The sequence below is a fragment of the Culex pipiens genome, chromosome 3 (genome assembly GCF_016801865.2).
Source record: "Culex pipiens pallens isolate TS chromosome 3, TS_CPP_V2, whole genome shotgun sequence".
In the NCBI taxonomy this organism is placed as follows: domain Eukaryota; kingdom Metazoa; phylum Arthropoda; class Insecta; order Diptera; family Culicidae; genus Culex; species Culex pipiens.
In genome coordinates this window covers 129,110,161-129,122,479 of record NC_068939.1, presented here as the reverse complement: position 1 = coordinate 129,122,479, position 12,319 = coordinate 129,110,161, and the positions used below count along the sequence as shown (strand labels likewise).

At 37.7% G+C, this 12,319-nt stretch overlaps 2 protein-coding genes across 2 annotated transcripts in view; both read left to right on the top strand.

The window, feature by feature from the left end:
* LOC120414838 (helix-loop-helix protein delilah) overlaps positions 1-12,319 on the top strand; it is a 101,773-nt gene that overhangs the window by 22,000 nt on the left and 67,454 nt on the right. The gene's annotated exons all lie outside the window — the stretch shown is intronic.
* On the top strand, positions 9,382-10,540 carry LOC120414841 (fibrinogen-like protein 1). The gene is made up of 5 exons (XM_039576165.2): positions 9,382-9,534; positions 9,583-9,632; positions 9,689-9,727; positions 9,787-10,318; positions 10,375-10,540. Exons 1-5 carry the CDS (start codon positions 9,422-9,424, stop codon positions 10,502-10,504), a joined length of 864 nt encoding a protein of 287 aa, XP_039432099.1. The 5' UTR covers positions 9,382-9,421; the 3' UTR covers positions 10,505-10,540.

Genomic DNA, 12,319 nt, shown 5'->3' with positions numbered 1-12,319 from the left:
AAATTTATATAAAAACTTGTGTGGAAATACTTATCATTCAAAATGGCTTGTTTTGTCAAACCTAAAACGAATAATAAAAATAAATAAATTAGCAAAAAAAATTGTTAACTTCACAGTACCTAAATTAAATGCCGCAAGTTACAGAGCATTTGAATTTTGACATTTCGTAATATATTTTGAGTTGCATGTAAATTCAAATTTGCAACCGATTTGGTTTCAAATAAAGGTAACCAACTCTAACAATGATATTTAGTACTTTTCGCTAAAAAGAATTAAATAAACATTAAATATTTTTTATTTTATTCAACATTGATTTTGTAAGGTTTCACTTAATTATTATTATTTTTTAATTTCTAATTTCATTATATTTTGTATTGAGATTGTGCCAATGTTATGTTTCGTCATACAATATATATATACAATATATGTTTCGTCATACAAGCACAAATGAGCGAACTGGATTTTCAATGGAGTGGAACCTTTCAATCAACAAGTATGTTCTGATTATATCCTAAAACTTTGCACAAGACACCGAATTGCTCAGAACAATACATACCTATTTTTGAATATTTTTATAGCAATTTTGTGTGGATTCTTTGCCAGTCTGTTTTTAAGAAACTTTAAGTTTGATTTAAAAAGTTTAGTCATTTTTTTATAGAGGGGAAAAAACAAAAAAGTTTATTGAAAAGTTTAGAACTAGAAAATGAGTTGTTTTTTTAGAAATCCTTCTCGATTGCAAATAAAATTGTGCCTTTTAAAATCAGATTGGAAAATATTAGGTGCATTTTGAAAATAAATAAATCGTCGTTCAATGAAAAAATCTATCGTCTCCCGGAAAAATTCGACGCAAAGCGACATTAAAACATAAACTCAAATTTTACAAATATGTTGTTTCAGGAATTTAAGTTTTTGTCCTTATTAATACATAAAAAAAAGCAGAGAAAATCAAGTCAGTCAGAAAATCAAATTTCACGATATAACGAATGATTTTAGCAAAATGTTTACCTTGGATATTCACCCGCCCATGTGGATCAATCAGACCGCACACTGAACTCACAAACCAGAGGTCGCCGATTCGAATCCCGTGGCAGGCGTCCTTAAATTTGCTCAATTTTGTCGCCGGCACTTTTCAATAAGAACATTAATAAGTATGGGTATTTGGCACCTTCGCCATACATTCATACACTTAGGAGCCCACGGCGGCGAAGTCCTTGTAGATAAAAAGAAGGAAGTGGTTGGTACTAGCTATAAAGTCAACTTTGTCTTCCTTGAACTTAAGGAATTTATGAATAAATTTTGTTTAAAATTTAAAAATTCATTGAAAACTCGAATTGCAAAACCTCAGCTCAGACACTTACGTAGTTTCCTAAAGCCGCCACAAAATCTGTGGTGGCGCTGTTTCAGACCCGACTTTGGAAAAGGGCGTAAAAATTTATTTTGTAATTTCAACAAATAAAATTTTGACCATTAAAAATAAAAAAAGTCATTAATAACAATGCTTTCATTAAATTCTATTCAAATTTTACCTCAGCAATACCGTCAGTGGGGGTGACGGGTCAAAAAATGATACACCTCTCGTAATTTCATAATAACAAAAACAATGTAAATAACATCGAAAATCTTTCAACGTAGATTTGTTCTTAGATAGTTTACTAACATTTTCCCAAAATATGGTGGATTTTGATGAAAAAAAAAAACGAAGTTGACTTTATAGCTGTTGGCCACCATTGCTAGTACCAACCACTAGTGTCTTCCTTTTTATCTACAAGGACTTCGCCGCCCTGGGCTCCTAAGTGTATGAAAGTATGGCACGGAGCGACGGGTAGTTTTCATTTGGGGGTTTTCGAGCAATTCTACCAAAAATATTAGAAAAATGATTTTTCGAGAGGTAATTTTTGGCCAAAAACGTACTCCAAATTTAGATATCTGCCAAAATGACAGGATTTGTTCTAGGAACATGATTTTTTCAGCGCAGTCATCTTAAGATGTCCCCTACACAACCCTTTTAACAAAATTCAGTTTCATTGAGAATAAATAACTTGAGAAATGGTAAAATCCGTAAAAATCTGATTGACCAAATCTTACCCCTCAGACCCAATGTCACCCCCACTGACGGTATTCAATAAATATATTTTGTTTATATGTTATTTCTCTTGATTTCACGGAAAATTTCATGGCAGACAGACAATAAATTTTTTTTTGCATGCCAATCGAAGTTTTATTTAGTTTTGATTAAAATAATTATATTTTTGCACAATTTGGTAATACGCCATTTTAACAATGTTACTCTCGATATTTTGACGTTCAGTCACCGAAATTTTGGTGCATTCTTCACTGTAACTGAAAATCGCACCTTACTGGGTTTTGGTCCACAAAAAAAGTGAAATCGCAGTACAAATGAAAAATTCCATACAAAAAAGTGCAAAACAGACTTACAAAAAGGCGACTTTCAGTTACAGTGTAGACTTCAGTGACATACAGAACGTATGTAATTTTTATTTTTTTAACTCCAAGAAAAATTGGGTGTTTCTGATTCAATTCAATTAGTGTTTATTAGAATTTAACAGTTCTGCTCCACACATTAAAAAATTGTGTAAATTTGGAAGCTGTGTAATTTTGGAAGGTTGAATATTATTTCTTTTGCGATGTAATTTTACCTCAATTCAGACTGAAAAAGTGACATTACACAAGAAAAGTGGTAAAATTACACATTTTCTCTGACATAAAAGATGTACCTCTCCCAGACGTCATATTACCATGATTTTTTTTTACTGCAGGATGTTACATTTGCGATTCAGAGATTTGGAGAACCTTTCAACTGAGATTAGTTCATAAGCCTTTGCAAGGAGGGTACATATTTCTAAGTTTAGAGTTTGCTAGCTGAGTGCTCTTCTAGGGAAAAAGTTTCTGATTAATATTTCATTATTTTAAGGATTCAAAAGCACTTCCAAAACATCTCCCTTCGTATCACTTTCGTACGCCACTGCTCAAATCAAAACTTGTGCAAAAAGCTCTCCATTACTGCCGCCACGACAACACACGCGTATCGTCGGCAACTAATTGTACCTGCCTGCCAGCCAGGTCGAAGCTTACAAACAGACAGAATGAAAGAGTACGAGGGTACTTGGCGCGAGCGAGCTTTTCAGACAAACAGAAAGCAACAAACCGCGCACGCTTTTTAAGTAGGCTTAATTTGCACTTCTTCACCGCTTCGTACACTTAGCACCAACGCGCGCTCTGCGGCACTGTGCAAATTGACGGGATGTGATTAGTACCAATAGTTTTAACAAGCGCGCTCCAAGAGCAATTGATACCCCCCGAACCTTAGAGCGCGATCGATGGGGTCCTTAACGGCGGTCTCTGAAACAAATTATTGACCGACTTGGACCCGGCGTGTCGATTGGACGTATGTAAATGCTTCTAATTGGGCTGTTGAGCATAATTATGCGAAGTAAGACACTCTTGAGTAACTCCAACCTTTTGGGGCGGGCTGTGATTGAGAGTGGCTTGTCAATGTCTTCCATTTGTCAGAACTCAATGGCGGAGTGCGGCGTCAATTACCACTCCAAATGTTTGCCTTTATCTCTGGCTGGCGAGACTCGAAGAAATATCACCCATCCCGAAGGAAGCGATTTTTTCTCATTTTCACCCTGCGGGTTTGCAGGCAATCAAAACAGTTGTATACAAGCTTGGTTTTAATTGAATTAAATTTTTCACAGAACGACACTTTGGCGATGTTATAAATTCTTGACACAATTGCTTTTTACAACATTTAAAGAAATCCTGAATTTGAATATTTTCGACAAGAGACCACAAACGCGACGATTTGGTCCTCGGAAGAATAATGGCGACCTTCTCGATACGAGCGGCTTCGATCCGGCAACTTCACGTAGGTCTGTGAACTCAACCAGTATCAGCGACACAACGGTTGGTGGTGAAATATTAATTAAACTTCGATAACCAGCCTTGGGGGCAGCTGCAGCAAAAAGCAAACTCTGGACACTCGAAGATAGCGGCAGCGAGACGGTTCTGCCAGGATCTCGGCTTCTTTTTGGTGAGGTTTGGCAGAGAATGTGGGCGATAGCCGGAACGAAATAAAATGTATGGGTTTATTGATTTTACTTCATTGCGTGAACCGGGTTGTGTGCACCAATTTTTGCACGAGTTGGAACGGACTTTTTGAAAAGAATTTGGATGGTTGCAGTTTACATCAGGAATCTCTAAACGAGGTTTATTTAATTAAAAAATACTATGAAAATTTTAATAGCAAAGTCGTAGAAAATGTTTTGTTTCAATAAGTTTGTATGTTTTTTTTTCAGAATTCACGGACAAATTCTTAAACCAACCCAATAATCTTTTTTCTCTTTCTTTTTCAGGTAATACAATATACCAAATTCCAAGGATAAAATAATTGCAGTAAGTTTTGGAAGTATTGTTCATAAAAGAATACTTTTTTTGTTACCGAAATAACTATCTTAATAATTTATTTATATTTGATAGTAAATTTGAAAATTTATTTTTAATAATCAGTGGTCGTAGAACGCAATACATTGAGACCAAACTGAAACCAAGGCCCAATTGACATTTACAAATCCTTTCTTTCGTCAACACCGCAACGGTACCTTAAACGAAACAGTTCAAGAAAAAAAGCATTTCAGCACACTTTAGCACTAAACAAGCTCATTAAGGTGGTGCTTACGCACGGTCACCGCCGTAAATCTTCCCTTTTGGTCAAGTCCCATTTCTTTATGCAAAACTACGCATGACTGCCCAAATTAAAAGCCGATTTCTTGTGCACGTGTCTATGATCTTAATTAAAACATGTCACCCCCCTCTCCCCTCTGTCAGCTCAAGCACGCGTTGGTCACGTTCTGCTGGACCCAAAACACATCCTGGGCTGAACGAAAAAAATGGCACAACTCCAATTAAATTAATTAACTTTAAAGCCCATTTTCGCTAGCTTTTCTTATCCCCATTTAGCGCAAAACACTTTGACACCGCCCGAGGCCTCCAGAATTAAGATTTATCGACCATTTCGGGCTCGTGTCGGTCGTTTGACGTTTCGTCGCCGGTTCGTCCGTCCAAGTTTTTTGCTCGCGTTGACGGCGGCCCTGCCCTGGACCTAATTATGCTACACGAACGAGAGCGAAGATTGAGCACCAAAAGCAGTCATTAACACCCCGCGAAAAAAAAAGAACTCGGCGACATGTCCTCCAACGGTATCAACGGGGAGTTCCCCCCTTCGAAAAAAGGTCCATCTCGGACTGGTGGTGATAGACAACTGAAGAGGTGGAGAGAAAAAAAAACCCCGAACCGATTAGAAGGACCGCGCGGTGACAAGTGGCCAAACTGGTTCAACTGCTGCCCTGATAAACCTGCGCTGCCAAATTTTCGCTAATGAGCCCGCCAAAGCAGGGTCTGACTCTGGTAGGTGATATGCAACTTTGTTACGGGGTCGGATTTCTCAGGCTACCGGTAATACCGGGGAGCAGGTCCAGCGATATTTGAGGAATGTCATTGTGGTAGTTTCGAAAAAGAGGGGGTTCAACAGGTGCATGAGTTGGTTGATCCGTTTGGAGAAAAAAAAACTCCGTGCCTAAACTCAACTCACTTCAACGAATCATCTCTGCGGTAAACTTTACGCAGTTGGCCTGGCCGCTTTAACGTTTGTGATGTTTTATTGCATTCTAATGCAATGGCGCACTACAAATGTTGATAAAAGATAATAAGAAGGCTACGCGAAATCTAACCTGGCCTTCTCCAGGATCTCTTCGAAAAATTGGCTGCGCTAGGGTTTGATATCAAACTGGTCATTAAGTTCTAGACTAGGGTGATCTTCACGACGCTTTAAAAAAATTCTTTTTTTTTGTATTTTGTTATTTGTATTGTTGTTTTTTGTAAATTTATTCAGAACGTCAAAAAAATATTTTTGCAATTCCGTCGTGAAACTACTTACTTTTCCTGTCATTCTTGAACGACGAAATATCCTACTTTTCTGTACCAAAAATAACAGAATCGAATAGCAACACTTTTCAAAATAAATGCTGAAAAGTTCTACTTTTCAGCACTGAAATCGGTGCTGAAAAGTTGAACTTTTCAGCACTTGTTTCGAAAAGTAACACTTTTCAACATTTTTTTTTTATTTAAACGATTTATTGACAAAATACATGAAAATTCGACTTAAAATTTCACTCAATGGGTGTTTTTCGAAATTGCAAAAAATTTTGTATGGAACTCGTGGCAAAACTTGATTTTTTCAGCTCTCGTCGTATTTATCCAACTCGGTCAACCTCGTTGGATAAATGTACGACTCGTGCTGAAAAAATCCTCTTTTTGCAACTTGTTGCATAAACTACTATTTAAAAACCCAACAAGAGAACCATCATCACCTTAAAATTCCAACTTTAACGTCACTGAACAAATCAACGACATTCAATACCACACGGGTCAGCATTACTCACAGCTAGGGCGTTCAAATTTCCCAGGTTTTGAATTTCCGGGGAAACGGGAAAAATATTGTTGAAATCCCTGGAATTTCCGGGATCCCGGGAAATTTTTGAAACAGTCATAAAATATATGTTTTCATTTTTTCATTATATTTGTTATGTTTTTCATAGAATTAGCTCAATCATATTAATTGTCAATCTTAACAAGAACGATAGTTTTTAAATAGCTTAAGGGGTTACATACATGTAAATCGGCCAAAATGTCAGAGGCTGGTATGAGCACAAATTTAAACTTTTTTTAAATCTGTTTTCAGGGTATTGAAATATACATTTTCATCTGTTAACAAAATAAATTTGAGGACATTTGGTTGCATCTTTGCTGAGATATAGCTATTTGAAGTTAGCAGTTTCAAAAAACGGGTGCCACGATATCTCAACACTGCTTTGACCAAATCGGCTCAAAATTTTGGTGAAGACTCGTTAAACCGGTCCTGTGTGCATGACGAAAGCCGATTTTCAAAAACCTAATTAAAAAAAATAAAAATATTTGTATGTTTTTCATATAAAAAATCGATAGTTTTTGATTTTTGTATTTTTTAAAAACGCAAAATTTCAAAATCGGGCTTCGTCATGCACACGGAATATGTCTTGGGAGTCTTCACCCCAAATTTCAGCCAATTTGGTCTATCTCATCTCGAGATATCGTGGCACCCGTAAATCAACTCGGTGTTTGACAGTTCGCTTTGCGCATGGCAAAATTGTGAACTTAAATCGTCTCTTACTCAGTTTAGTCACGAAATATCTTCATGAAACTTTCAGGAGTGATTGAAAATTATCTTTTTAGTGGATTTAGTGAATTTTCTGTGATATGAAATTTTGTGATTTTCTACATGTATGTAACCCCTTAAATGAAATTAAAAGAAAGTTTTTTTTTCATGTTCTGCTTTGAACTACAATGTGGTTCAAATTAAATAAACTTTTATAAATATATAATTTTTTTCAAATGAAATGATTAGAAAAGCTTGAAAAAATTCTTTGAAAATATCTTTAAAAAAAGCAAGAGGTGTCAACAAATAAAATTACACCAGTCAATGTAAAATTTTAGATAACTTTTTAATTTCATGTTTTATAAAATAAAAGTTTAAGCAACAAGTGGCAAAAAGAAGATTTTTTCAGCACTAGTCGTACATGTCCTATTTACATAGGATGGCACATTGGTTGTTTTGAAAAAATAATCTAGAGATACGACAAGTGCTGGAAAAAAAAACAAGTTTACAACATTTTTTCAATCCCGATGGAATTTTTGCAAACATTCATGTGTTAAATAAAATCACCGTTAAAATAAAAAAAAATAAAAAAAATTACTTATTGGTACTAGTGCTGAAAAGTTCAACATTCACAAAAAAAATTGCGAAATAAAGATATTTTACAAATTATCTAGGGAAAAACAGAATTACTGTCTGAATATTTAAGGAGATTTTAGAGCAATAAATTTAAAAATCGGTGTTCTGTGAAATTGTTTTGTTCTTTTCCTGTTTTAACCAAAGTCATTCAAAACATCATGCAACAAAAAAAAATGCAAATAGCAGCAAATGCAATTGATTCGTTTCATTTGTCCTGATTTGCCCCACATGTCAGCGTTTGATGAAAAATCATTTGATTTGTTTTTTTTTTCCAAAAATTTAATCATAAATATGCGTTGATATCTCAATCTTAAAAAAAAAATATTAAATCAGATAGGAAATATTTGAAGCGTTCGGTAAGCTAAAATTTTACCAGTTTTCCTTTATAGATCAAAATGATGCTAAAACATGCCGAATACAAATTATAATGCTTAAAATTTATTATCGATTATGAGTTATTCAACTATTCATCTATTTCCACAATCAAATCTGAATTTCCAGACCAAAATTAATTTTTATTTTATTTCGGGAATTTCCGGCACAAATTATAAAAAAAAAATCTCGGGATTCGGGAATTCTCGGTTTAAGAAAAATCCTGGGAATTTTGTCCCGGGAATTCCCGGAATGGACGCACTAACTTTCCGGTCTTTCAGCTTGGTATTGAAAATTGTACAGTTTCATTTAGTAGTTTAAAAGTTATGATAAAAAAAACCATTTAGACGACTACAAAAAAGGGTGATTTTCAACATAACCTCAAATGGCCATTTGCTTCAAAGGCGGTGTCTGTATATTCTTGACTAAAAGTCTGCAGTGATTTTGTTTTTTATATGCATAACTTTTTTTATTATGGCCATCCATATACAATTGTGACACTTCAGCGGGGAGGGGATTTACTCTATAAATGAGAGGAAGGCACCAATCACCTAAAGGTGAATGAAGTAACTGTTTTTTTATTGGCGGAGAATTGCCAACTCACACACCAGTTGCTCCGACCCCTCTTCGATTTGCGTGAAACTTTGTCTTAAGGGGTAACTTTTGTCCCTGATCACGAATCCGAGGTCCGTTTTTTGATATCTCGTGACGGAGGGGCAGTACGACCACTTCCATTTTTGAACATGCGAAAAAAGAGGTGTTTTTTAATAATTTGCAGCCTAAAACGGTGATTAGATAGAAATTTGGTGTCAAAGGTACTTTTATGTAAAATTGAGTTGGTAGAGTGAGTGATAAAAAGTGATAAAAAGTGAGTTGGTAGAGAATTACCCATTGGGTTTTTTTTAATTTATTCAGAGAAAGAAAGTCGAAAAAAATCTAAAAAAAAAACAATCAAGAGAACCATCATCACCCTAAAATTCCAACTTCAACATCACTGAACAAATCGACGACATTCAATACCACACGGGTCAGCATTACTCACAGCCCTTCCACATTCACGACAACAATTTGTTTACTCTGCTCATAATTTATTCACGCAACCTACACAATCAAAAAAGGTTCCACTCGTGACGTAAACTGAAAGCATGCTTTTGATAAAAACCTTCAGCCAAGTTCATTCAACAGTCGACCACCGTTAGAATGAGACCGTATCGAGGGCTAGAGCTGTGGCTGGGACTTTCCATCCTAAGTGTTCTAAACAGCAGCTGCTGCTCGACGACATTCGAAGATAAGCTGAAGGAATTCGAGGAGAGGTTAGATTTTCGTTTTTGGTGTTAGATTTTAACTGTATTTTTTAACAGAATTTCAGCACAGTTTAATCAGTTGAGTGAGCAGATTAAGTCGATAAAAGGTTTGACATTCTTGAAGCCATCTTGAGTAAAATTGAATGATTCATCTTAATTCCAGAACAACAAATCATTCTACGCGAAGAACTCTCCAAAAACAGTAAGGTTTAAGGTAAAGTCCATCCTAGTAGCCCAACCCTAAAAAGGTTCACATTTCAGCCGGCGCCTACTACGCGTCTTGCCGAGCGGTTCCCTCAAACTCCAGCAATCTGCACATGATCCGTCCGCGGGCCGGCATCACCCTGCCCTTCATAGCCTACTGCAATCAGCGCAGCTCGCTTGGATCCGGCGGCTGGATCGTGATTCATCGTCGCTACAACGGGCAGCTGGACTTTGAGCGCAGCTGGCAGGAGTACAAGGAGGGCTTCGGCGAGCCGGACGAGGAGCACTGGCTGGGGCTGAAGAAGATTCACGGGATAACGCGGTCCGGGGAGCACGAACTGCTGGTGGAGTTGCGGGACTTTGACGGAACGAGCAAGTACGCGCTGTACGATGGATTTGAGGTGTCGGATGAGAGGACGAATTTTACTTTGAGCTTGGGAAGGATGAGCCGGGGAACGGCTGGGGATTCGATGAGGGTGAGCGATGGGATGCAGTTTTCTACGCCGGATCGCGACAACGACCGGGACGGGAACAAATCTTGTGCGGAGTTTTATAGGAGCGGATGGTGGTTCAATTTCTGCATGGAAGCGTGAGTTCCGAAGAGTTGAGGGCAATTGCGAATGTTAAAAATGTGATTTCTTGTAGAAACCTTAACGGATTGTACAAGCAGAAGGACGACCAGCACCAGACTATGAATTGGTACCGATTTAGGAAGGACTACCAGGGATTGAAGGAAGCTACCATGATGATTCGAGAGAAATTAGATGTAAATTAGGACTAAATAAAAGCAAAAACTGTGTTGTTTGTCCAAGTTATTTCTGTAGAAGGGACTTACTTTTGTGTATTTTTGCCCGGTAACTCAACGTCCGCCAAAATATGCCAAACAGTGGCCATAAATAATTTGCCAGCATCGATCAATCAACGCGATGACCTCTCGTGACAATGAAAAATCCTTCCACCGCAGATTCCAGTCGATTGCACAAGAGGTCAATTTCTACACGACAACCTGCGCTACTAACCAACCTCTCCTCAAGGTCCACCGGAATGCCACACGAGGTATCGGGCGCGCTCTCCCCTAATGATTAATATTCATATGAAGATTAATGACACTCCAAGCACGCGTGAGCAGCAGATTCACGCGCCGGTGTGGAAAGTCTGCGTTTAAGGTGGAGGGGGTTGGCAATCGATAGTCCTACGACAGTGGATTCCCCGATCTTCGTCAAGCTGCTGATTTGGATACAATCGTGGAGAAATCAAATCTGGGACGGTCAACATTTTACAAGGTCACAAGAAGTGAAGAACTTTGGAGCGAGGACAAAATCGGACTGGACCCACGATTCCTCGGTACAATGAGTCAACGGATTTGTGTATTTTTAGAAAAGCGATCACCTTGAAGAATGAAAGTGAAAAAATATTTTATGAAAAAAGGTGTTCGGTCCTGATAAAAAAGCAGTAGAAGGCCTATGTCCCGCGAGTTGTTGTTCTTTCCCCCAGTGACTTGCAACTATCACCTCTTGGCGTCTGTTGAAGAGAGACTCTTGGGTTGAACCGGTTGAACCCGCGCGTTTGTTGCGGAGTTGTCCCACAGCCGGCGAGACGGACGAGTGGGACGAATCGGTTCCGAGTGGCCGGTCCCTGAGAGAGTTGTATGGCAGTCAGTGTCTGTGGCAGGGATGGGAAGATAGAAATGTAACGTCAACTTTAGAAACTATTAGTAAAAACAATCTAAAATATTTTAGAACTAATAACGTCGTAGTGAAACTTAAAAAAAACCTCTGATAACGCGGAGGCGTTACACTATTCATTTAATCGATTTCTTTTAAACCATATAATATTTTTGCATGCTTCAAAATGCGTTTTGTAGATCTGCACATAACGTACACATTGATTTTAAAAGATTGCAAAAATGTTGCGTCGTTCCAGAGAAAACGACAAATAAGAAAAACGTAACGCCTCACGGTATCATGCGTTACGATTCTTAGTACGTTTGTATTTTGTTGTTTTTCTAAATTAAAGCATTATTTTTGCGAAAAAGTTTCAAACTTGTTGCGTTCATCTGGAAACGCCGACTTCACGTCAGCGTAACGCACTTCAAGATTCACGCTGTCATGAACAAATGTCACAAAATGTTGATGCTTCCCATCCCTGTGCTCAATTTTCGTCAACAACAAGAGACAGAGAGACAGCGACAGAGAGACACAGCGTTTGGGCACGGGACAAAACGGCTTGAGCTTGAAGAAGTGGGCTCCCCGCTGGTTCCGTGAATGCAATGCACTTTTCAAAGTGAGAAGAACCTGTGCCACGCGCCACGCGAACTTCCCACGCACTATCACTCGTTGCTGGTCCGATCGGTGGAGGTTTCGGATAATGGTTCGATTTTTTTTGCTTTGACATTGAGCTAGGGTTGTCCCAAAATTTGGGATTTGATTAAAAAATAGTTTCTTGAATGTTTTAGGCAAATTTTGTAAAGTTCCTCGAATAGACTCATCATATTTTTTATGAAATGAACCACCCTAAACACAATATCAAAAACAAAAATAAAGTCCAGCCACATTCGATCATTTTCTGGCCCAGCGAAGCTGTCTACGAC

Coding starts and splice junctions, on each gene's coding strand:
- LOC120414841 (XM_039576165.2), top strand. CDS start 9,422: ATGAGACCGTATCGAGGGCTAGAGCTGTGGCTGGGACTTTCCATCCTA. Junction 9,633..9,688: donor GCAGATTAAGTCGATAAAAG/GTTTGACATTCT, acceptor TCTTAATTCCAG/AACAACAAATCATTCTACGC. Junction 10,319..10,374: donor TTCAATTTCTGCATGGAAGC/GTGAGTTCCGAA, acceptor GATTTCTTGTAG/AAACCTTAACGGATTGTACA.